The sequence below is a fragment of the Channa argus genome, chromosome 1 (assembly GCF_033026475.1).
Source record: "Channa argus isolate prfri chromosome 1, Channa argus male v1.0, whole genome shotgun sequence".
Taxonomy (NCBI): domain Eukaryota; kingdom Metazoa; phylum Chordata; class Actinopteri; order Anabantiformes; family Channidae; genus Channa; species Channa argus.
The window spans coordinates 16,823,123-16,848,925 of record NC_090197.1 but is presented as its reverse complement, the minus strand read 5'-3'; the positions used below and the strand labels follow the sequence as shown (position 1 = coordinate 16,848,925).

Below are 25,803 nucleotides of genomic sequence, written 5' to 3'. Positions count from 1 at the left end.
CACACACACACACAAACACAAATGACACCTGATATGTACAAACACATAGCCTCTCCTCCTCACCCCATTGTGCTCCCTTCTGTGTCCCCAATACACCTTGTGATTTTTAACCAATGCTGAGCTGTTGGAGCGACTGTGCAAGGTGAGCGGTTAAATCGGATAGCAGAAGGCACTGTAATGCATTTGTGCCCCTTGTCCACCCCCTCTACTTTCCTCGTCACTTCCCCTCTTATTGAAATCCGAACAAAGACGAGGGCTATCCTTGTGTCACTTTCTAACCTTTTCCTATATTTTGGAAAATGGGGGGGAAGATGATGAAGCATTTAAAGGAGTTTAGACAGCCTGTGCGTGCCTCCCTAGCACCTGCCTGCTTCACCCTGACATACATCACCAGTGACCTTGTCAAGAGCTATCGCTTCACAGTGATATTTTCTCCCTGGAAAAGTCAGAAGTGCTTTTTCATTTGATGCAAGATGAGTTTCATTAAAAAACAGTTTGACTTGCCTTTTGTTTATATTTTCCAAAGAATAGTAATCCCGAAGGTGTTAACTTTGCTTCAAATGTGACTGTGCAAATGTCACTAGGGAGTTATTCTTGGGGGACTGCACCGATACACTTGGTAAGACATGACCTTAAACAAGTGTTGATTCTAAAGTGGGGCTGCTCGAAAACAAATAATCAAACCAGTATTGTCACTACAAATGTAACAATGCGGTGTTTCAGGAAACAGGTTTAAGAAACGCTGGGTTTAAATTTGAACACAGGTTTTGGTTTTAGAAGTGCTAATTGGAGTCAGTTTAGTACCCAGAGTTTGTTCATTCTGAGTTAATGACGTCTATAAAAAGCCCTCATTAGTGGAGCTCAGAAACCACGATGGCAATAACAAACAAAGTGCAGGGCCTCCATCTTAGTTCATTATTGTTAGACATATTAATAAGTGACATTAATGCAGATTTACCTTTTTGAAAACAACAGAGGTGAAATGTAAAGATGACAGTCAATAACTTAATACCAGTAAATTTGATTAATTTATTCATTATTTGGTAGACTTCAATTTCATTTATGGACTTTTTGATTGAACAGAATATTATAATTAATATCAATACACTTGCCAGAGCAGATTTTTGGGGAAAACAATTGAATTATCATGATTCCCTCTGCCTTCTGTAAGTTGCATCACATGTCTTCAATAATCAGTCAATTTGAACTATTTTAATTGGAGAAAAGTGGTTACTGTTGTTTGGTTTTCCCTTTGTTGTGTTATCGAAAATATTCAGTTGAAACAAAATTTAAATTCAGATTTACATGTCTTTTATTTCTTAACATTTTTTCTTGTAACCCTTTTGGCACTTATAAGTTATTTCAAATGTAATTGTTACAATTATTCAACACTTTCATCCATGTCTGTATAATGCACAAATGTATTATAGACCTGTGACTGTAATATCAATCTGAGCTACTAATAATTCCAAACTAATGATACTGTAGATTTTAAAATGTATCTAGATTAAAAGTGACAGTAAAATGTTACATATTTAAAAATCTTGAACCATAGAAATTAATGGCTATTTTAATGTGTAGTTCTCCTAAACTTAAACTGAAATGCTGTTAACACAAGTTTAGATGATTTCATCATTTATTCATTAGAAAGACAGGCAGTGGAAAGACTTTACCCTGAGCAGAAGAGGGATCCACCCTGTGGAATGTATTTAAATGTGAGAAGAGATTGACTTACAATGACTAATTGATCATAACAGTAATAACAGTAAAGACAGGCCTTGGGTATCAAGCTGATAGGGTACTGAAAAGGATTTTTATTTTCTCTAATCTGCACTTTGAATGAGGAAATTAAGTGTGGCAGACAGACCTCTCAGGAGGCAGAGGTAGACTGTTGGTTTGTTCAGGAAAATCTGCCAGTAAGCAGGTTAGGTTCACTGTGTAAATTACTGTTGTAACTTACTGAGAGTCAAAGTGATTCCCATTTCTCAAACTAAAAACCCAGACTTTCCCCCAAGTCAGGGTGAACAAATCACCCAGAACTAATATTTTTCAGGAAAGTAATTTATTACCTTCAAACTATGAGAAAGTACAATATATCAACTTTGAAAACTATGCTGAGGATGACAATGACAAGGCACATGTTTATTCTACAATGAGGACAAGGGTCAGTAGGTCCATAGTTAGGAGGAGCTATCTGTTCTGGAAACTCGGTCCATCAGCAGTGGGCAGACAGACTGGCAGAGATGCAGACAGGCAGCTCCACTGGCTGCAACACAAGACACGAGGGGGAGAAGAGGCAGGACCCATGTCCTGTGTTGCAGCCCCTGGCCCTGCCAACAGGTCACCTTCAGATTAGGCTGGCAACAGCTGATCCACTGTGAAGAGGAAGACAAGAAGATAGAGAGGAAGGAAATGAGGGAGGGAAGAGGGGGGAAAGATAAAGTCAGTTACAATACATTCTGTGTGAGAGGCAGATGCAGCAGATGGGAGAAAAAGAGAGGAACGGAGTAACAGAGTGGTGGGACCAGAGGATGAGTTGGTGGTGAGGAAAGTGAACAAAAATGATAATAAAATGAAGTAAAATACTAACGGAAAATGAATAAGACAGAGTAAGAAAGCACTAAAATTGTGATGTTCCTCCTCAGACACCACATACATCATCTATTCAATAAAATAATAAAATAGCCTTTTTCACCAGGTGGTTGGCCTTCCTAGCTAGATCGCATATCTAACATGCTGGACATCCAGAGAAAAATGCTCCTCTGGCCCAAATTGCCTGACTAGAAGGTTAATGAGCACTAGTGCCACGGTTAAGCAGAATAAGATCTGTCTGCACTGTCCTTATATAGAATCCTGTCGCATAATTGTCATTGGGAATAAATGTAATCATTATTACTGCACGTAAAAAGAATTAAGATCCGATGGGGTGATTGGGCGTAACAATAGAAGCAAGCAAGTAAACTGGTGTTTTTTTCTGTCTATAGGGTGCACAGGGAAGCAGTTTGTCATCGGAGGCTTAAAAGGCATGCGTTCAATTCGCAAATCATACCCAAGCCTTTGTATTCTCTTACATTTTATATTTACATCTCTCCCTTACAGAGTCTGCCATGTAATGGGCAATAAAAGGTTATAGCTGAGTGAATTCTAAGCTGCGTGCATCAGAAACAAAGGTCTTAAAATGTCAGGACTTCACAGACATGTTCATACATCTGCAGAAGGATCATCAACAGGCAAAACAACCAAAATAAGCAAAGAACCATTTTTGCTATGACATTTACACCAAAATTCTAATGTGGTTGACTTATGTCAGGTTCATGCTCCAATCTCCCCGTCCTTTCATTGATTCTTACATCAGCCTCACTGGTTTAATCAGTGTTCTGCTTTTGTTATGCAGTATGGTTAGGCAATTATGTGAATGTCTTTCTCTCGCCTAGTTCCTTGTATGAAAATGGATGCAACCTAGATTTGAGACTACAGGGATATGAACTCAGAGGACAGATAAAAGGAGCTGAAGGACGACACAAACAAAAAAGAAAGTAGAGAAGAGCCAGGGGCAAAACTCAATTTACTTAACCCCTTTTTTTCTATTCTGAATTTAAAAGAGCATATTAAAATAGAACAAACGAGAAAAAAAAGTCGAATGCAGACAGGATTTTAGGGCTACGTCTTGGGTCAGACTGAAGTCTTTGGACGCTTCAAAGGTACCAATGTTGGATAAAACAAATATTTTATCAGGGGATAGAGAAAAAGGCTGCCTAGTACTTGGGTTGGACTGATCCTTTTGAGGTAAGCTGTCAGGGGTAGCTGATCCCCTACATCAAGTGCATAAGGCATGCAGTTTAGGCCCCTTTCATAAATCTAAGTTGCAGGGCATCCCACCCTTCACATATGACAAAAACAGTCACTAATAATAGACTGCACACTACCGGAAACTGTTCAAGGCAACTTGGCTGTGGTGAGAAAGAGGGCACCCAGATTCTACATTTAATCGTTTATGTGAATTGCCTTTCATTACTGCAGCGACAATGGGATGTGACAGAACCGAAATGTCTTTGCAAGACGAAAATGCTGCAGACACTGTGTGCAAATTAAAGGGACTTATAATTGAAGTATTAGCGTCGAGTAATAATTCCCACTTATTCTCTATAATCAGGACAATGGTCACACGGACTGTAATGGATATGTGCCGCACATCCATTTTCTAAAACGTTATCATCTGAAAAGATGCTCCCCTATTCATTGATTCACACAATAGACAGTGTGACAATGGTGCATTGTCCCAGTTGTAACAGTAGTGTGGCTCCTCTGATCAGTGTTTGATAAAGAGACAGAATTTTGGTTTACTGGCAAATCAGGAAGACAGGGACCATGGCGGAGACACTGCACATAATATGCTCCCTATGTTTGTAAGTAAATTCTTTTAGGAAACAAAAGAAAATCTCCATACCAGATGTCCAAATTTACATAATGCCACTATGCCCTTGTCTTGCTCCTGCTTCATTTGTAGTTGATGTTCATTAATAACACTGCTGTATAAACTTGGCAAAATTACTTATGGCAATTACCCAGGCTTTTTATTGCCACATCTGGCAAGAGACATCACTGGGCACATCCATAATAAAACAGAGACTAGCACTAAAAAATTTCATGTGGACATGCATTTGTATGTGTATGCATAAGTCTGTATGCTTGAGGTTGTTAAAGCTGTAGATTGGCTCTGTAACAATCCGTTAGCCGTCTGGGATTTGACTTACTAGGGTAAGGAGAAGTTTTGTCTGGCTGCCACTTTGGGTGTGAGACTGTGAGCCCTTTCATTTACTTTTCAAGAAAAGCAACAGGGAGCTAGCAAACAAAAAGGCATCAAAATTGTCACGCATGATTTTACAACAATCTAAACTCTGATATCCAAGCAGTAACTTTTAGATATGACTTTAATTAATGACCGCTAATTACATTACAAATACATTAAATACATAGGCCAAAAATGTAGGTAAACCCAAAGTATAACTTTTTGGAATCTATCAAGTGCAGCAGTGGATTTCACTAATGTGCAATCCAACCTACTGAGTCAATTTTCCTTTGCCTTTTAGGGCATTTCGGGACATGTCTTTGGATATTAGGTCTCTATCATTTCATTATGAGAAGCACATAATGGAAGAGGGTTTTACTATTCCTCACTATTCCTCTCCTTGTTATTCTCCAAGGCTGCACAACCTTTTACAGAGACCATTGCTAGTTCCCTCCACTGGGCCACTTCCCTCTGTGTCTTGTGAATGAGCCACTGTTCTCTTCGGCTCTGGCTCGGGATCGTCCTGATCCAAACAAACCCTGTTTATAGAACTAACATCTTTGTTCTCCTCAAGCTGATTATGCATGGTAAAGCAGAGTAGTCTGTACCAGCAGTGCTCCTTCCTAAGCGTATACCAGTGCATATACCAGCACAGAATATCCACACACACATGCTCAGTCTATCTTGTGCAGAGACACAAAAACACATATGCTCTCACTGTCTAAAAATTGACATCAATATTGAGATCTATAAAGAATTTTACCCCACGGTATTAGTTTAGAAATGGGACAAAGGAGGCATATGTAACAAGGTAAAATAACCAGATCACCTCCTTTTTAAGTTTTCACATTTCACCCTCAGGAAACACAGTATGTGAAGGAAGGTTTAGTTGAAAAAAAGAGGAGAAACAAAGCCTCTTGGCCTCTACATGTGCAGCTTCCAGTAACAGTTGAGTGACTCAGCCCTCTTCACAAATAATCTCCACGCATACAGTAATCACTTTAGTTCACAGACTATAGTCCTTAAACTAAAGATTTTTTAATGAAGCAGAATCGGAAGTCTGTGTCCTTGAAATAATATGTATGTATATGAGTATGTGATAATTCCCAGTGATATAAAGACAACTTCCAATGTGCAAACACAGACTAAATTCTTTATGAGCAAGTGATGAAGCCTGACCTTGGTCATCTCTTACTCTGTGTTCTTGCATCACATTATTACTCCACAGTGTGTTTCTAAGAATGACTGTGATAAATGCATCGCAAGGTGGGGGTGTTTGAGGACTACTTACTCTCGAATGATGCATTAAAAAGATAAATGCTTCCATAACTGAGAAGCAGAGAACTGGAAAATGTGCACACGCATGCACTACGGTACTGGAGAAAAGACAGAATCACTAGCCCCTAAAAAGTATTAATTGAGCTCAGAATTAGCAAGACTGAATGAAGTAAATGCAGGCACTTATCCGGATACAGCATAAAGTCTGACATAGAGTGACCTTATTGCTATTATAAATTCAAGTCCATAATTACAATCATTGCAGCATATAGACTTGTTTCAGGGGGAGATGTGTGAAGTCAGGGAGTTCTGCAGGGAAATGGGCTCAGATAACAGACACATGCAAATATATATCTGCACTTCACATCAGTGTGCAGGAAAATCTGCCTGAAGTGGACCCTTGAGTTGTCTCAGCAGCAAGACTGCCAGAAGTCACAACAAGGATGCTATGATAAAGAGATACAACTGACTAACACACACAGACACACGCGCGCGCGCGCGCACGCACACACGCAGCATTACAGCACATTGTGCCTTTTCCACTGAGCTTCCTCAGCACTATTGGAGTTGGTGTTGCATTTCAGAAGTGATAGCTGGTTTGATGGCTGCCACTGCTGGATTAGCTTTTCTCTGCAGATGCTGACAGGACACTTTAGGGTGACTCTTCTCCCTGATGTGGTCCTCCGTTGGACTAAAAAACCTGACTAGAGCACAGTGACAGGTGTGGTCGCAGTGGCTCACTGAATAGTGCATTAACACTGTCAGGGCTGCAGGTTCCATCATCTATGAGTCAGCAGAGCACTGCACTTATCAGTCAGTTACAGGGGTTAAAGACCCGCTGCAAGATCTAAACTTAAAAGCTGCAAACTGATCTACTGACTTTGTAATGTTTTGTAAATATATTTTCTCACTCTTCTAAGGAGCTTCCAGAGATTTAGTAACACTACAGTTCTGCCTGGTAGTTCCGTGACTGATGTCTAGGCTTCAGGTTTCCTGTGCACCGCAGGAAAACTGCGCTCATTTGTAACTGCAGATCAGTAGAAGTATATATTTACTGCTCGTGACTGCTTTTTCGGCCCATTACAGCAACATCAATTTGCGCTAGTGTATTTATGTGAGCGTGAATTGGTGAAAAGCAAAGCATCCAGCTTACCTTTCTATCATAGTCCTACTCCTTTCTCATCCCAGCTGCACGGATATAATGGGTTGTGGTCGCGCTTTGAGCACCATATCAACCTCTCTACTTGTCTGTCACCGGAATCGCCAGTCAATTTTGTTCTAGTAGTGAGCACCGCTTGGCTATTTCAATCTTGTGTGGAAGCGCCTGCCTGACAGCGTCTGATAAAGTGAAGATTTACTCACGGACAAAGTAAGGAGCAATCCCTCACACTTCAGCTTACTCCATCAGTTTCTGCGCGCTTTACACTGGCCCGGAGATTTAATATCTCCACAGTGTCTGGTGCCCCCCACCCCATCCTTCCTTTGCAGGCTACACAAACGCCGCGCAAAGAAATAAGTATAGGCAGACCTGCAAGGAACAAGGTTTGAGAAGACTTCATATTTCACAGTAGAAAAAGCGTCTAATAAATTTAAGCCTAGCTATGTGAAAACTCACAGTGTAGAGCACAATTGTAAGAAATAGTAAGAAATAAGCACATAATCATACATCTATTATTAAGAGTTTAACCTACTCTACTCACTATATTGTTTAATTCCAATGCCCCGTATAGATCATGTTGTTCCTAGTATGCCAAAGTTCCAAAAGGAATATAATTTGAATGAAAAGATCCGGCACAATAACGACGCCCGAGGGTATTTCTGTCTTAAGTCGGGATCAGAGGTGACCAGCATTAATTTCAATAATCTAAAATACCGCAAAACTGTCTTTGTCGTTAATAAATTCACGATATTTATCACGAACGAGGCGTGAAAAAAACACTAGAGAGGATATTCCGGGAAAAGATGCGCGTAAAACGCACCGCTCCAACGACCAGTCACACTTATCCGAGCAGTGTGAGCTCTGGTATCGGTTGAGCGGAATGAAATATCATCTTGTGTCGAACAAAACCTCCTTGTAACTTTTTTCTTGTCATCTTACATAAAACGCCCGTGCAGACCGGGTGGCTGCTTTTGATATCCGCATCCCAGAGGGCACCCATCGGTGCGCACTTATTGAGGCTCAGGAGGAGGCACTTCCACCCTGCTGCTGCTCAGTTAAAACATTTTCACGATAGCTCTCTTTCTCCCAGCAGAAATTCCTTGTAGACGCAAATCCAATAATTTCACTGGATCCAGCAGACTCAAGCGACAGCCTGCCTCGAGTCTTCTGTCGGATGGCACAGACTGTTTTGCCTAAACCCAGTCCACCTTTAGTGCTCTGATATGCGCATACCCAGTAATAGTCTAATGATGCCATACATCCCACTTTCGTGTAACACTGGTAATTCTCACTGTCCAATAAGATCTAAGGAATGATGACATCAAATGATATCTGCATATGCTGAATTGATTGTCGTCTTTTGTTATACCAGGAATCTCAAAATGTGTGTGTCACGCTGTATTCTTGGGTTTAGGCAGGTTTATATGACTGTCTAAGGACTTATGATAAACACACTGACTCCAGATTGTTAATAGCCATAACCTAACCTCCTGGAAGCCTTTGTAGCCCATCTGACTCTTACAAAGTCAAAAAGTTACTTTTACATCTGACTAATTGTTGTAAAGGAATAGGCATTTAATTTAAAATACTGCACTTTTTTGTAAATATTTTTAAGACTTGCTATGGCAGGTTCACCACATTTGCGCCACTCAGTTTCCCACAATGCACCGCACGCAACGTCAGAATGTTGCGACCCAAAGTGGAAAGCGCTAGAGACTCAGTGCTAACGCATATAGATTAAAATCACCTGATATTTCAATTTTTTTTGGGCGTCTAAAATACAGCCGGGATTCTAAGTATGTGAAGGGGTTTGGATAACAACCAGTTCAGGGCTTACATGAAGACGTTTTAAGACGGAATTGCAACTGGGCTTCAGTTTTTTACACGTTGTACCAGTGAAAATGGAGACCCGCGTACACCAGCGAGCCAAGTTTCTATTAGGCGCTTCTGTGTTGTATAAAGAAACATGCCCGGAGCTATCACGGTTCTTCCTGTAAGTACCTTTGTTTAAATTTGTGCAGGAATCCAACTTGCACTTTTGTGTCGTTGCTTACTGTCTTTTATGGTTGTAGTGTCGATATCTAGACTCTAGATGGAAGTGCTCGACCGGTGTTAACGATTCAGTTGCTGCTAAGGAAACGTTTCTCAAGGTGTTCATGAATTTTAGGCATGATTGATTGTTGTCTGTTACTGTTATATGTTTACTTTCTGACATAAGCATTGTACTGTTATTTTATTTTTCCTATGGAATGGAATTGGTTGCTCTCTGTTACCATTGTGTGTAAAGAAACGTTGTATCCCTTTTTTACAGACATTTATCAAATACTGTTGATAATAAGAGACCCAAAACACCATCAGTAATAATCGATAACCGATTTAATTGCTGAATTACTATTACCATATTTATTAAAACACAAATCGCTCAGTATATGAGTGATGGCAGGAAACCTTTTTCGTGGCACTCTGCTGGAAATGTTATTTTTTAGATCTCAAGTACTGTTCAAAGGGCTGAATATGGTGTCAGATTTGGTCAGGATGTCTCTTGCGGTTTTCCAGGCACATCTACCCGGTAAGAGACCGCAGGGTAGTTTTACTTTATCATATACAGTTTAGTGCTTCATTTTTAATGTGTTGGCTAAATGGAATTTCTTGCATTTTATGTACTGGCATATTCAAAACAGTGTTTATTGCCTTAGTGTGTGACATGAATGAATGAAATTGTGTATGTGCAACCTAACCCTAACCCTAATCCTGCTAGGACAGGTGTACAGAATGTGCTCTTAAATTACTTTATAGTTCATATATAAATATATATTTTGTGCACTTATAAGGATTGTGTCTGCACTCTTGTATCTAATGTTTGAGTTGGGTTCCAGCCATGCCCCTGTGTCTTTTGGCTTTTTTCACCTGAGCCAGGACGTTTGTGGGCAAAACCACGAATGGAAACAAAAACAGACGTTTTATTGTGAAACTACATGTCAGGCTCATGTTATGGATGGGTGTGAGAACACTGCTAATTTAGTACATGCATCTGTTTCCCAGATTACCTGTCTTTAATGAGCTGTGGATGTGCTATAGAAAACGTTTTGACCATGTTTAACCTGCTGTCCAGCAGACAAGAGACATATATCTAAATATTTGGACCACAGGCTGGTTTCATGCCAAACAACCTGGCAGAGAAGTCACAGCTAGCAGTGGCAGCCAAAATTTACTAATTACATAATCTTAAATGACTGTTAAGGATTACCGTTTTCAGACAGAGGCTTTAAACACACAGCGAGTTAACCAAGTGGAAATGAAAATGGCAGTCCAATGGCTGGCATTCACGGTCAGTGTGTATGGATAATGTTTGTGTCCTAATGAACCACAAGTGTCACTCTTTGTTTTTCTGGGGGTTTCCAGTGTCATCTCCATGTCCTGTTACGCATCACTGGAGCGTTTGTTTCCTGTCTGCCATTACTCATACACATGACTCTACATATTTACTTGAAATTGTGCTTTTGTTTTCCGTGCGGATATCAATAAAACAGTGACCATGCAAGATTAGTCAAAAATTTTTGAAGTCAGACGTCAATGCTTTATGTTTGACTCTGACTACACCTGGCCACTGTGTCTAAATGTCACTGAGTTACTGAGTTACTGAGTTAGGCCAGCAGTTACTTGTTATTTTCCTGATGATACCAATTCATAATGCTTTTCATTTCGTGCGCTTTGCCTCAGCCAACACTTCTGTCTTTAAATATGTTATCACATTGCAGCCAATGCTATATAATAATATAATACTAATGTAATATTTCCCCTACCATCAACCTTGCAACATATTTCAGATGATAGCATTTCCCAGTTGTCAGCACTCCATATGTAGAGTCCGTATCTTCAGCATTCATCACCACAACAGTGTGCACTTAAAAGGAGATGCAAGGTCTTGGTCTCTGTACAGTTTTAGGTTCATTGGGGGTGGTGGGAAGGGAGATTTGGGGAAAACAAAATTCCCCTAGAAGAATCCAGCTGCCCTATTCTCAAGTCATCAGTGCTTTAGTCTCATGCAAAAACTGGAAAATGTGTTGTTCTATGTACTGTACTTCATACACACACACACACACACACTAGGCCTGCTCTCATAAAGCTTCTCTTTATTTCTGGCATTTTCTGACTGCGCTTCTACAACCCCAATTCAAGAAAGTTGGGATGATATTTATAACGCAAATAAAAACAGAATTTGCCAATCTCGTCAACCCATATTTTATTTGAAATAGATAACAAGGAAACGTATCAGATTTTGAAACTAGGATATTTTGCCATTTCATAGAAAATATTAGCTCATTTTAAATTTGATGGCAGCAACACATCTCAAAAGATTGGAACAGAAGGAACAAAACCTTAGAAAATTAAAAAAAAAATTGGAGGGGCCCATCCACTGGGTATAAAATTAGCATTTCAGATGGGCAGAGGTATACCAATCTGCGACAACCAGCAAATAAAAATTATTGAACAAGTTTGGAAAAACTTTTCTCAACATAAAATTGTGAAGACTTTAAAGATCCCACCATCTAGAGTATATAATATCTTTAAAAGATTCAGGGAATCGGGAGGGGTCTCTGTGCACAAGGGACAAGGCCAAAGGTCAAAACTGGAGGTGCATGACCTTCAGGCCTTTAGGCAGAACTGCATTAAGAACGGATTCTCTACTGGACATCACTGCATGGGCTCAGGAACACTTCCAGAAATCACTGTCTGTGAAAACGGTTCACTATGCAATCCGCAAATGTTATTTAAAGCTGTATCATGCAAAGAAGATCTGCAGTTTAGATTAATCAAAATTTGAAATTTATTTGGAAAACCATGTCCTGCAGACTAGGGTGCATTAGTGCCTATGGCACATCTACAAAGGCACCATCAATGCTGAAAAGCACATAGGGGTTTTAGAGTAGACATTCCCAGACATTTACAGACAGTTGTTAAAAGAAAACGGGATGCTACACAATGGTCCAACTTTTTTGACATGTGTTGCTGCCATCAAATTCCAAATAAGCTAATATTTTGCAGGAAATGGTAAATTGTCTCAGTTTCAACATCTGATGTGTTGTTTATGTTCTATTGGGAATAAAATATGGGTTTGATAAGATTTCCAAATAATTGCATCTTCCCAACCTTTTTTTGATTTGGGGTTGTTTATAATCTGACTGTTTAATCCTCTGATTATTAAAGAGCGGGGAGATAAAGTCACAGTATCTCAGACTGTGGAATGAGTGACAAGAGATATGTTGCAAATCTTCCTCCACCATGTCATGCATCCAATGTCACTTTGCAATGCACAGTCTCAGATATGGGGTGCACATGGAGTGTAACTACAAACCGCAATAGCCAGCAGGTTGACTCCAGATTAAACTTGACCTCGAACTCCACCCCTCTCCTCTCCATAAACATCCTTGTGTCTCCCTGCCACACGTGCTGCCAAACAGCAACTTTCCCTTCATCTATTTAAGCTTGCAGCTAGTTTTAGGCGGAATTAAAAGTGGCTTAGTTAAATGTTTGTGCAATACTATCAGAGTTCCAAAATAGGAAGTAGCAACAGCAGTCACCAAGGCGGCTTGTTGCAGGGGAGGTGGTTTGAAAAAAATGCTCTATATTTTTTAGGACAGACCTGTTTGCTCTTCTGGTTGAATGTTTTCCACTACACATAATGGTAGAGGCTATCTGTGACAACCATTTTTTCCACATTAGTGTTTCCATCTTCTAATGGGGATGTTTGCATGCATGTATTTGAATTGTTAACTAACAGGCTGTTTCAGTGGATTATTTAAATTGACAAATACATTAGTCCAGATATTCTTTCCTTTTTATTGTTCCAGTGTGAAATGAGCTGTTCTAATGCAAATTGAGAAGGACATTTTAAAAAAAGAGAAAAATGCTTATTGAATTATTTATGTGATTTTATTTTTATTTTTTTCCCCTGTACAGAAACTAAATCCTTTATCTGTGAAAGACAAGATTCAAATTTTACTTTAGAATCATCTTGTGCCAGTGGTTTTAACTTTAAACCCAGTTACAAATTAATTTTACTTTTGTCAACTGGTAAGTCTCTGCTTGAAGTGTTTGATCTTGTCTCCTCTTCTTCTTCCCTAGACATTGGCCTGTGAATGGTAAGTGAAGAAACTATGTATCCTTGAATAAACTGTCTTTGCATTATTTCATAGCTCATGTAATAGCCGTATAAAGCACTAGTAATTAGGACTTTATCACTCACTTGTCTTGGTTGATAAACCTCACTAACCACTTAGCCAACACACAGATCCATTTTGTCTATAGCAAACTGCCCTGTGGGAACAGAATACTTTTTATTCTTACCTTTACACTTCGACCACTTTGGTTACATAAGCAATATTTTGTTCAAAAGAACTATGACTATACTGGGATATTGGCCGATAGGTTTTATTCATTCAGTCTCTCTCCTTTCAGCAACATGGAAGCACAAATCTGACACAAATCTGTTGCAGAACACCTTGGTGTGTCCTTACTGTTATCAGTGGCTACAGCCTGACAATCACCGTATACGAGTACGGCCCAAGAAGCGCCCATCAGCACGAGTACAGCGCATACTGCGAAGAAAGGCCCAGGGCAAACGACTGAGTCTGGTGCAGAAAAATGTGCTGCATCGCTTCCAAAAATCCTCCTCTGTACTGGTAAGACAAAAGACAGACCCACACACCTGGTTATGCTTTGTACTGCACTGCAGCACATGGTCCTTGCAGATGAATACAGTGCCTGATATGCTATAGTCAACACCAGGTACTTTTTCTGTAGCTGATGTTGACCTCTCCTGAATTTCCCAGTGGTGTTTAAGAATGTATCATATTTTATTTATTGTATGTATTGTTTCTAGCCAGTATTGCTCTTTAAATGAATAGCTCATTTGAACTGGTTGAACAGAAAATGTCTGTTTCATTAAACACTGGTGCTCTACTAAGTGTAACAACATTTACAGTGGTCCCATTAAGCTGAACTGTAGAAGAACTGATGTTGCCAGACAGTGCTTTGTCAACACTCATCCCCCCCTCCACAGTCCCCTAAATTGTTAGGGTCGTTCTTTTTGTCTGTCCGCTTATTGGATGCCAGCTCAAAGGGACAAAATGGAAAGCTAATTTTGGCCAGTACCCAGAAAACTGGTGGTGAAGCATTTAGCATTTCCCCCACTTCAGAAAAAAAGTGATAGTAGAGGCTCACTGAAGAGCCCTCTGGTGATCTGACATCCGCCTAATGAAGAACAGCTCTAGTGGAAATGCTGCTGCCTCATTAAAATCTGGTTGGGTTCATTTAATATGCAGGTTCATTACACGAGGCATTCTGAACCCTTTCGCTACTATATATGTGTTCATTCTACGGGCAAAAAGGCAGGCAGAAGTGGAGAGAGAGCAGGAATTGAAAGTTTAAAAAATAAGTTTAAAAAAAGACACTAGAGGGTTAAACAATCAACTGAAGTGGTACATGCATATATAAGAGGGTGGACAGTAGAAGTCAGGTGATGGACTGAAAGGAAAAGTTGCAGTGCATTATTTAATTTTTTTTTATGCGGCAGTGGCTGTGAGCTTTCATTATCTACCTCTGTAGTAGAGGTCACATACAGTGTCTTGTAGACTGATCTGGATGAAGTGATTTGAGAGATCTGAAAATAGGCCTTCACTTTCAAAGCATTGTGAATTAAAAAAAAAATGAATTTGGTAAAATTGAGAATAACATTTCAGGCTTGTTTTCTGAAACTACAAAATGAAAAAACCATCAAAATAATTTCTCAGCCTGGCAGATATTTCAAGTACAGCTGTCAAAATCTGAAGTAGCTTCACTATACTGTATGTGGCTAAACAGGAAACTGTAACATTACAGGAAAAGATCGGAAAATATACTCATTGCTTCTCTGCAATTTTCTTCATCCTTCCTGATCATATTTTAACCACATAGAAATTACAGTGTAAGGTTAGTAATGGATATTCAGCAAGGGAAAAAAGTCAAAAGTCTCCTCAGGGGGACACGAGAGGTGGGGGAGTCATACTACATATCTGTATAGCTTGCTAATGGTTGATAAGACCTTGTTTCTAAATGAATTGGTATGTATTAGGTCACAGAAGTAACTAATGGTCTCTCTATTGAAAGTAACAGGTGACGTTTAAATCCTAAAATTTTGTTTGAAAAAACTTAATGTATCACTAGATTCCCCAGCATCTAGTCTAACTATCTGAATGATGAAATATTAGTACAGTTTGTGAATCAGTTTGCGAATCAGGACAAAGATGGTGGCTGCAAACTACCTGGATACGAAACAGGGTTGCATCTTGCAACTTGAGGTTTTGCTCAAGTAGACTCAAGAGTTAACAAGATAAAAAAGACATTAAAATTTCTTCCACACACCACCAAATGTTAAAGCATTATTTTATTTATTTATTTGTCCCTTCTTCTTATCCCATGAGTTCAGGGTCACTAGAGCGGATCATTGTCCACATGTTGATTTGGCACAGTTTTCACGCCGGATGCCCTTCCTGACACAACCCTCCCCAATTTCTACCACTTCGACGGGCACTGCACAGCTGGGGATGGGAATGTGCTACAATAACTGACCAAATTGTGTTGGTTAGATTGGCTTAGAATAAAAAGTACTAGACATGTTATGTATCTCACCTAGAATGGTTTCTTAACTGTGCACCTCTGTTCATGCTCACTTGTCGACTGTGTTAGGGTTATGATGGGTAATCTTGTTCATCACGTGACTTTATAGTAAACTAATACTCCCTGAACATGTCCCCTGATGTATTTTTAACCTCTGTTTTCATGGCTACTCAGCTGTTATATACAAGTTCAAGGAGGAACAAATCAAGTCAAGAATGCAACACAACACACCTGTGCACTGTGTAAGGAAAATAGCAAAGTGATCCTAAAAATACAGAGTGGTGGAGCAGAGAGATAAAAGGAGAAATGTAGATGTCTTCCCCCACTTTGCCTCTTTGGCTTAATGCTAATGAACACAGTAAACAACCTCACCAGTGAGAGGGGCTCTGCACGTGAGCCTGAATAAAGAGATTAGCATCCACACGTCTCCTCTTTAAAGAATAACACGTGGGGTCATGGTTAGGATGATAGGATAATCAGATGTTATGCGTTATTTTATTTTTTTTATCCTTGTGCCAGTTGTAATTCTCTAAAGAGGCTTCTGTTTGTTTTTACTGTATAAAAAAAAGATATCCACAGAAATTGAACATTGCCTGGGCAAAATAGTCTGTCATAGTGACCATGAAGCCTTAATATGATTTGTGTTAGCGTTTCATAATTTTATTGTTTTATTTTAGTTTGTCAAGAGTCGAGTGTTATAGCTGTGTACACAATATTCTGCTCTTTTTTACTGTCAGTCACGTGACACCCAAGTAGAAGTGAATGATTTATCGGACAAATAAGCCAAACAAGATATCATAAACTTTTATTGTAACATTCATGCCTTTCTATTTGTGGCATGAGACCGATGTTTATTTAAGAGGGGTGTGAGTATTTTGTACACACACATATTCATGTTTGCTTGTGTTCTCAGACTTCATCCAAGCATCACAACAGTTCTGGGATGTTGCTACAGATAAGAGATGTTGTGGGACACTTTGAAGAGTTTTTTTTTTTTTTTACCTCTATTAGTTCAAGTAAAATGTTTGTAAAACATGTTTTAATTTTGTCATTATTTATAAAACATAGATTACTAGGCAGAAGTTTTAATTAAAACCATTGCAAATTAAATGTATAAAGACAAAAGGTTAAGGGGCCAAAACACTATCTGAAGTGCTGCTGTCAGGCCAGTGCCAGAGCGAGATATGCTCTCCTTAGCCCTGTGAAGTTAGGTCTTAAAGGTATTATAAATCTGGTATGTTTGTGTTAACTGGGCAGATTATCAAGCAATGGATATGGAAATTAGTTGGATTGTAGCCCCACAAGGGAGGCAGAGACCCTAAATGGAGCGAAGTATAGCATTCTCCTCCTCCTTCATTCCTCTATTCTCGATTCTTGGGAATAAATTTAAACACCCCAGCAGAGTTGTTTTTTTTAAAAGATTACAAGATAAGTATACAGGTCTAGTATTTCCTTTTCTGTATGCATATATTCTTGTTGTTTTTAGGGTGAATTTATGCCTAATACCTAAACTCATCTAGGCATTATCTAACATTATCTACTAGGAACATGGCTTCACTAGAAAAAAGACATGTGCACAGTCATGTTTCTTGAATGTGCGGTTATGATGCCATACTCTGAAAAAAACACGAGTTTTCACTTGGAAAATACTTCAGAATAAAAGATGAACCAGATGTGAATAACTAAAGTGACACAAAACACAGAAGTGTTTGGAAAATCTCTTCCCTTTCCCAGAACCAAGGCTATATCTTTCTGACCTAAGTCCAGACTCTCTTCTTCTAAATTTATGCCACCAATTGTAGCTTCCTGACCACCTATCATCTTCTCATTCATCTTTTTTCTTTGCACTCTCTAATCCCCCTCATTTGTCATTTGTCTTTTATTTTACCTCAACTCCAACACCTGGCCACCACCTTCCCCCTAATGATTCTCCTCTTACTTCCATTCTTGGCCAAGTCTTTGCCACAACCTCCTGTCATATTTACCTTTGGGGGAGTAATGTCGCTGGGGAATGTTCCTCTCAAGGAGATGACAGGAAACAAGAGACAGTGTCTGGCTTTTGCTTTGTCTGTTTGTTCTCAGGCAACACCAAAAACTCCATCGGGGGTTTTGACATGTTGAGGGTGGACAGCAAGTGAAAGAAGACAAGACGGCAGAACATGTTTGGGTGAGAGAAAGGAGAAAATTTGGCTCATCAGTGGTATCCTAGCCTTGAGCTTTGTAAATGCAAACAGAAGAGACTCGCCAGAAAAACTCATACATGACGGACGTGTGCAGGGATTTAGCAAAGTGTGTACTGAAGGATTTTAAGCATGTAAGCATACGCACATAGTAGGAGCAACAGTCATGACACATCAGTGCCAGCTAGACTGATAACTTTGGGGAACATTTAAAGCTTTCAGTCACAGCTTCTCAAAAACAAAACAAAAAACACTAAAACAAAAATCTTTTCATAATACATGCAAATTAATTTGCTTTCCTCTAAGACGCAGTAAACCTCGGGCTACGATGTAGTTTTTTGCTCCCTGCTGTCATCATGCTCGTAGCTCACAAGTAGGATAAACCCCATTAAGAGAGCTTGATTCTACACTATAGCAGCATGTTGTCTCTCAATTAACGTCTGGGCCTTACTTTCATTTGTTTTTGCAACCCAATTGAGTGCTGTAGATTTAACTGTACTTTGTCACAATTGTCAAGGTTTGAAAAGCACCAGAAAGCAGTTTTGGGGAGAGAATTGCGACCTGCTCTGTTAGCATGTGCTTACATTGTTGGCATTCAACACGTATGTATTAGAAAGCCATGCATGCCATTAGTTACCTCTCCAAATCTAGATCTGCTTCTAAGCTGTTTTGTTTATTTTTGAAAACCCAGACTCCACCTGTCCTTAGAGCAGCTGCACCTTGAGTCAAAGGTGGGGCACTGTTCTCACACTTTATCTGAGGATTTTTTTATGTTCTCTTTGAAAGAACAAAGGCATCACAAATTGAATGGGTTCCTGATGTTCAACAGGTCTCATAGAGGATTTATTGAAAAAAATAATCCAAAACACAACTATGGCGCAGGTAGAGCGGTTGTGCACCAATCTCACAGTTGTTGGTTCAATCACCGGCTCCTCCGGTCACAAGTGTCCTTGAGCAAGACACTGAACCCCAACTTATTTGCTCCTGGTGAGCATCTGCCAGCTCCATATCAGCTCCCAAATCAGTGTATGAGCGTGTGTGTGATTGTGAGTGCGAATGGGATAATAAGAAGCAGTGTAAAGTGCTTTGAGTGCCAATAGGTAGAAAAGCGCTATATAAGTGCATTGAATATATTGTATTAATCCTACTTGTTTGGGAGTATGGTATAAATCATCAGTTAAGGTCTTGATGTGTTTTCTCCAGCCTTTGCTATGTCATGTTTTGAAGCAAACCAGCTGGTGTGCATGTTGAAATGTGACCTTTATCACCACCAGCAGGGACAGAAAAAGAGAGAATCAGATATTACATCTCTTTTTAAATGGCAGTGTGTAGCAGCTCTGCATTCAGATCAAGTGTCTCTGTATTTATCGGCAGCCTGCCTCTAGACAGTGTGACTGCCTGCACCATCACAGTGCAAGGCTTGGTTAGAGGAAGGTTTGCACTGTGTTTGCCTCATATTGATCCCCCAACTGCTCTTTTGGTTCCAGCTTTATTGTGTTGTATTGATATGTTCTCAAATAACTTTCACACACAGCCACACACTGTGTGCAGATAATTTGGCCTTTTAAATGCACACACAATGACATTTTGAAAACTCTCACACAATTAACATTCAGCACAAACTTTTGTTAATCTTACATTCAATTCGAAGACACTTTTAGTCACCTAATTCTGTCACTCACAGTGATTCCCCACCTATCTTCGTCTTATTGGGTGTATCGTACTGCCAAGGTCAACTGAATCAAGCCAAGCTGACCGCTAGCAGCAGAGTGAGAGAAAGACAGGAAGGAATGTATTAATGGAACAAGGGCTAATAATAGAAGGAAAAGGTCAATGCAGAATTGATTAATGTGGGTCAGCATGCGTTCCTGTGTCATCACACTATTTTACATCCAGTTTCTCATCCATCTATTCAGAATTTTAACCACTTAAGAAGAGTTGTAATGGATTACAAATTGTTAAGCTGCACAACCACGCACCCTGCTGTAGTATTTGTAAGTATTTCCCAATACTTTGGTTGAGTAAAGTTCTAGTATTCTTGCACATGCACATGACCTGATGCATTATCTTTTTTTCTTGTGTATAGGTGGCTGTTTATTTAACTAAGCACCAACATTTCGCATTTGCCATATACTTCTTTCTGTGTACTATAGGTCTGTCTGCTGTCAGGATCAGCAGTGTAAGATCAGGAAATCAGATCACACCATGGCACAGCACACGTGTGCCTCTCAAAGTGCATGAACAACACGTCAAAGGATTAGCACAAATTAAGCGGATGCACGTGATGGGAGTTATCATGATTGCTTTTCACTATGTAACAACCATATTGTAATTGTTGTTGCAGAGTGTATTTGTCATTTTGTTGACACATTGATATTGTTGAACTTGCATTGAATTCAGTCTCTCTGCTATGCATTTATGTGATATGTGAACATGCGCACATACACTTTTACAAAATCTTCTTTCTTAGAGCCTCAGTGCTTGCCAGAGGATAGTGAGGCAACTAGAGGAGATGAGGATAAACAACATGAGGTCATACTAGTTGTAAACATCCATTTGCATCCATCTGTCAGTCTGATCCATTTCAATATGAACTTAACCACTTGTTCTAATATGGTGTTTTTTTCCCCCCACCTTGGCAATCATTGAGTAGTCCTCTAAAATCTAGGATGTCACCTAAATGTCCACAGCCCCATAACCTACAGTATGTGTTGCAAATGAATTTATAGCACTGTTTATAAATGCGAACAGATTGTTTTTGTTTGAGTATTTAGCGCCAGCATCCTGTTCAGATTTGATTAGATGAAAACTTAATGATCTGCAGCAGGAAATTGGGTAACTGCAGCAGGAAATAATAGGATGTACTGGTGGAAAGGTTCTACAAAAGGGAATATAGGGTTCAGAATATAATAAGACTGCTTAAAAACACTTAAAAATATCTTAAGATAGCAAGATAGATATAAACAGGAATGTGCTGATAACTGGAATGATGCAATATGTTTTGACAAAAAACAAATAAGAACATGAATCTCATTACTGTCTATTTATTTCATCGGTGCGCCGAACAGTTTTCACTTTAAAAGCATTTAAAATGTATATCTTTGCAAGTACTACTTCTGCTACTGATATAGGGGTTGGCTGTAGCTCAGTTGGTAAAGGCAATCGTCCACAGGGTCAGTGGTTCGATCCCCGTGCCCGGGGGATCGGAAAAAAAAAACTTCTGTTACTGATATACTGCACAATTATATAACATGACTTGCATTTAACTTTGGATAGTGGTTTCATGTTCCATTTTTCTTAACAAACTTTTCCAAAAATACTTTTATGTAAGAGTGAGGTCTCGCTGAATCTTGCAAAAAAAAGTAAAAAGTCCACTGTTGAAAACTTTAATATAGCCACAAAATCATCAAGGCATAATAATTAAAGTGGCTTTATTTACCAAACATAATGCAACACAATGTGATCATGGATTCTTCTTGTTGGTGAATTCACATATGCACACACAGACACATTCAAATTGTTTGAGATTTAAGAGGCATTTTCCAAGCATTTTCTAAATGCAACACCCAATGAAATGTTGATTTCCCCAGATTGCTTTTACTTAAAAATATGATAATACTTGTGAAGATTAAAAAGTATTTACTCCTTGCACCTATCCCCCAGGGATGCTGCTGAAATCCTCGAAATGTTGTTAATTCAGTGTTGACCTTGGGAACACTACCACAGCTTAGATTTTTCCTCCTATACACATGAACCCAGACCCTCCAGTAGAGTGGCACTCTGCCCACTATAGGCTACCATATCGTTTCGCTGAAATACATCTGTGTGATCTTAAAATGGTGCCTGTATAACATCTTTGCAATGTCCTTGGAATATTAATGCATTGTTTTGGCTGAAGACACAAAGTCGATCCTGCAGATAGCTTTTTCCTTTAGAAGTCTGAAGAGTTTTATGGACTCTAGCAGAGTTTTATTAAAATAGTCGGTCCCATCTTTATCTGTATCATCAGCCTAACTGCTCATAGTTGTTAAAGATTTTTTTTTTTAGTCATAATGTTTTTTGCATACAGAAACAATGTAATGATCAATTCTACAAGGAAGGCATCTTTAGAAAATGTTTTGTGAGTTTGAGAAGCAGCAGCAGAGTGCTGGCTTTACCACAGATTAATCAACCCTTTTGTCAGTGCATTGGTCAGTCCACGTTCGAGCCACACCCCTACACAAAGATGGGTGGGTCAGCCACTGGGCTTGATCTCTATAAAGCTGGACATACAGAAACATGTAAAATCAGTCTGTCACATAGAAAGAAATTGGAACTCTGTCCTCTTGTTGCATTGAAACCTGACCCTCCAACACTCGGACACCGGTCAGAATCTCAAATGGCTACCTTCGTATCGGTGAGTTTTCATTTCCGCAACATTTCGGACTCAACAACTTGGCACAGGCTTGCTGGTCTCTGCAGTGGTGGTATGCTCAGATCAGTTTTGTGTAGCTTTCAAAGCTGGTGGGACTTTACTTTGTTGCCAATTGGGAGGAATATTGAAGAGCTCATAACACAAAGTCATTTGTAAATTACTACAGTGAGGAAAGTATTCTTCAGAAAGAAAAGTGCAACTGGCTCTTCTGTTGAAGAGTTTCATTCTTTACTAGAGTTGGAGTTGTTTGAAGATTCTTAAACTTAAAACTTAAAATTGTAAACTTAACCTCTTTAATTTTTCTACTTAGGGTAATATAATAATATCATCATCACTTGGATGATGATATTATTTACAAATTGTTAGTGTTACTTGATTTGTTCATTTGGTCCTATTTAATAATACAGGGAAATAGTTAAAAAGGAGCATAAATGATGTGTAACCAATTTGGTGATTGAGGTGATACTGTAGAAGCGTTTTGTATTTTGACAGACACAGTGTCTCTTGTGAAAAGGATTAATGCTCCACTTATTTAATGTTAATTGATTATTGCAGATTTTATTGTGCACCCTGTGACAGTATATAGTCATAGCCACCATATATATGTACACATATCTCTCCATATATAGATATTGATATACTTGGGATTCATGAACTGACAGCTGTGCTCCCTCAGTCTGAATGGTTTGTTTTATAGAGGGTCCCATCATGTTTTGGGGGGGGGATGCATACACTGTGAAATGTGGGTCTGGAAATTGATTTGAATTAGTTACAAGAATTACTATCAAAGTAAATGTAGTAAACACTGTATGGATTTTAACTGAAAATATTGGCTTTTTGTTCAAATTGAAACTGCGTGGGAAGAGCTGAAATATGAAAATAATAGAAAATAGATGAAAATAAATTTTTCCCATACAGCTTAAACTAATCCAGTTATTTGCATACCTGTACAAACATTAAAAGATAAAATATCCTCTGGGAAGTTTGGCAGGGTCAATGGAAAGTGCTTCAGATACATTTCATTTTCCTAGACCTATGAACATTGAACTGTTCCTGGGCTGATGTCAAGCTGATGACGTGTGCTGATTCTTTGTGCTGGTCTGTGTGCATATGAGCAACATTCATTATAGCCCATTGTCTGCTACGGATGCAGCTAGTCCTGCTTTCTGTATGTCGCTGGGGTCATTTTGATACTCCAGTCAATTTCCAGACAAAGTCCCAACAATCTCTTGCGTGTTCCAGAGGAAACTGTCGAAACTGGGTTTGAAAACAAACAATAATTACATGCCAAAGGAGTCAACCTGTGTCTTAGATTTACATTGGCTTGTAGATGTATTTGTATTATATATTAGACTAGTTTTAAGGGTATTTTACCAAACCCACAGGGTAAAAGTATTTCAGTGGGGACACCTGGTATGATATCACCTCAAACCTCCTTATGTATCATATTAGAGGAATATAGGTGCAGACCATGCAATATTAATGAATGTTCGTCTTTCCTCTCTGTATCCTAGATGGCCACCTGCCACACTTGCAATAAGACATCCAGACACAAAGGAATGAACAGGGACTTTATAGCTACCCTCACAAAGACACACAGCACACCAGGGAGCACTGGCAAACACAAGACCCCACAGTCAACCAGCAGATCCAGTGTGACAACCCCCAAGACTCCTGGTAAAAACAGGACACCTGCTCACACACCTAGGTAAGGTTTTTCAGGTTGACGGTATTAACATCTCCTCAGCTTATATTTAAAAATAAAATCAAACAAAAGAGAAAATTTCTCAAAAAAACTTGGTGGATGTCACAGCTGTCTGAGAGGGTAAGCTCTTAAGGAAAATAAGTTTTTATTTATGCTACATGAACATTGATTCGGGTTGAATAGCATATTTGTTGACTGCCATGTCCTATGTCTTACTATGTCCTAATTCTTCCTGTCTAACCATCTTTATGTTTTTTTTTTCCTTCTTCCCCGACATTCTATCTCTGTGTTCAGGTGCTCAATCTCATCTAACACTTCAGGGTCGGACTCAGCTTCCTCCAAGCCTCTCTCTAAACCTAAAAATTGGGTTGTCCAGCGTCTCAGCAAGATCCTTATGCGAGAGGACAACCAGGGGAGCAAAAAAGGCGGTTTAAAAGACTTCCTTTCCGCACTATAAGTGTCTCTCAAATTTTGTTTAAACCTGTATTATTAAATAAAACAAGGGGTTAGACCCATGTTGTAACCTGTTGACACCCGAGGCTAAGGGAGAACTAAATATAGTAACTAGGTTCCCAGCCGGTGTGAGAAAGGTTACAGTTTGCCCACCAAAGCAGCTATTGCTGGGCTGTTTGCAACTTCTGGAAATCTTGAATGCAGCAACTGGGAGTACTGTTAGTTATCATGGCTAGTGTACCCTCTGCTGAGGTTGAGGAGAATGATTTAGTCCTAATGTAGAACGGATATCACCTAACCTTTACTTTAAGTGACGTGAAATTATTCAGCATTTATCAAATGGCTGAAACATCACAGGAAACCTATCTTTGTTTTGTATTGGCATTTGAGACAAGCTGCCAATATTCTCCTTCATTTCTCTTTTTATTTAAAGTTACCTTTAAACTTTTATATAATAAGTATACGTAAAACTCTTTAGTATTCATATTATTTGGTGTTAAAAGTTCTGTATTAAACTGTATACCTACTTAATTGTCTGGAGATGTGTCTGCATATGATACTAGCTCACAATGACAAATGTCATGAATATACTTTTGCATTTTTGTACACGCATACAAATGATTTACCAAAGGAACTATCATGCTAAATGGGACTCGACACTTGCTGTTTATACTGAATAGGCATTTCTGCCTAAAGCTTAACTAAAAGACTAAAAATGTAAAGAATTTTGCTTTGTTATTTTTTTTATTATCCTTTCATATTTTTGTTAGACCAGGAATGTGTATATATATATATATATATATATATATATATATATATATATATCTCCATATCTCCACTGTATTTTCAACTGTTGGATTGCCTACCTGTTGTCCATTAGCTGTTCAATGTCACTGCGTTTTATTTCTAAATACCTCACATTTGTATTCCACCTACATCTTGATTCTCTGAAATTAAACATTTTCAGTCAGTCAACTGTGGTGTTTATTCTTGCTTTCTGTGGGTGTCTAAGGTAAGTGTCTTAAAATGTATTGCACTGCAACTTAAGCCCAGTTCAGATTTATATCCATATCCAGGCAGTTATAGATATACTATATTACATGAATCCAGATGTATTATTGGAGACATTTTAAGGATACATCCTACCTCATAGTACGACTGTGGCGC

The 25,803-nt window shown here is 39.0% G+C and overlaps 1 protein-coding gene and 1 long non-coding RNA gene across 2 annotated transcripts; one reads left to right on the top strand and one right to left on the bottom strand.

Moving 5' to 3' along the window:
* Positions 1 to 2,040: 2,040 nt before the first annotated feature.
* Positions 2,041 to 7,760, bottom strand: LOC137126317 (uncharacterized). Its single transcript, XR_010914299.1, has 2 exons — positions 7,221 to 7,760; positions 2,041 to 2,375 (listed from the first exon to the last, which is right to left on the bottom strand). It is a non-coding gene; the product is annotated as an uncharacterized lncRNA (long non-coding RNA).
* A 1,137-nt stretch (positions 7,761 to 8,897) lies between these two features.
* c1h18orf21 (chromosome 1 C18orf21 homolog) lies at positions 8,898 to 25,599 on the top strand. Its single transcript, XM_067502963.1, has 5 exons — positions 8,898 to 9,219; positions 13,353 to 13,369; positions 13,686 to 13,909; positions 23,993 to 24,186; positions 24,478 to 25,599. The coding sequence occupies exons 1-5, from the start codon at positions 9,128 to 9,130 to the stop codon at positions 24,638 to 24,640; spliced, it is 690 nt and encodes a 229-aa protein (XP_067359064.1). The 5' UTR covers positions 8,898 to 9,127; the 3' UTR covers positions 24,641 to 25,599.
* Positions 25,600 to 25,803: the final 204 nt, after the last annotated feature.

What these genes read in the sequence shown, in the direction of transcription:
- c1h18orf21 (XM_067502963.1), top strand. Translation starts at nt 9,128, where the DNA reads ATGGAGACCCGCGTACACCAGCGAGCCAAGTTTCTATTAGGCGCTTCT. An exon ending in AAAAATCCTCCTCTGTACTG is followed by an intron (nt 13,910 to 23,992) that starts GTAAGACAAAAG and finishes TCTGTATCCTAG; the next exon opens with ATGGCCACCTGCCACACTTG. An exon ending in ACACCTGCTCACACACCTAG is followed by an intron (nt 24,187 to 24,477) that starts GTAAGGTTTTTC and finishes CTCTGTGTTCAG; the next exon opens with GTGCTCAATCTCATCTAACA.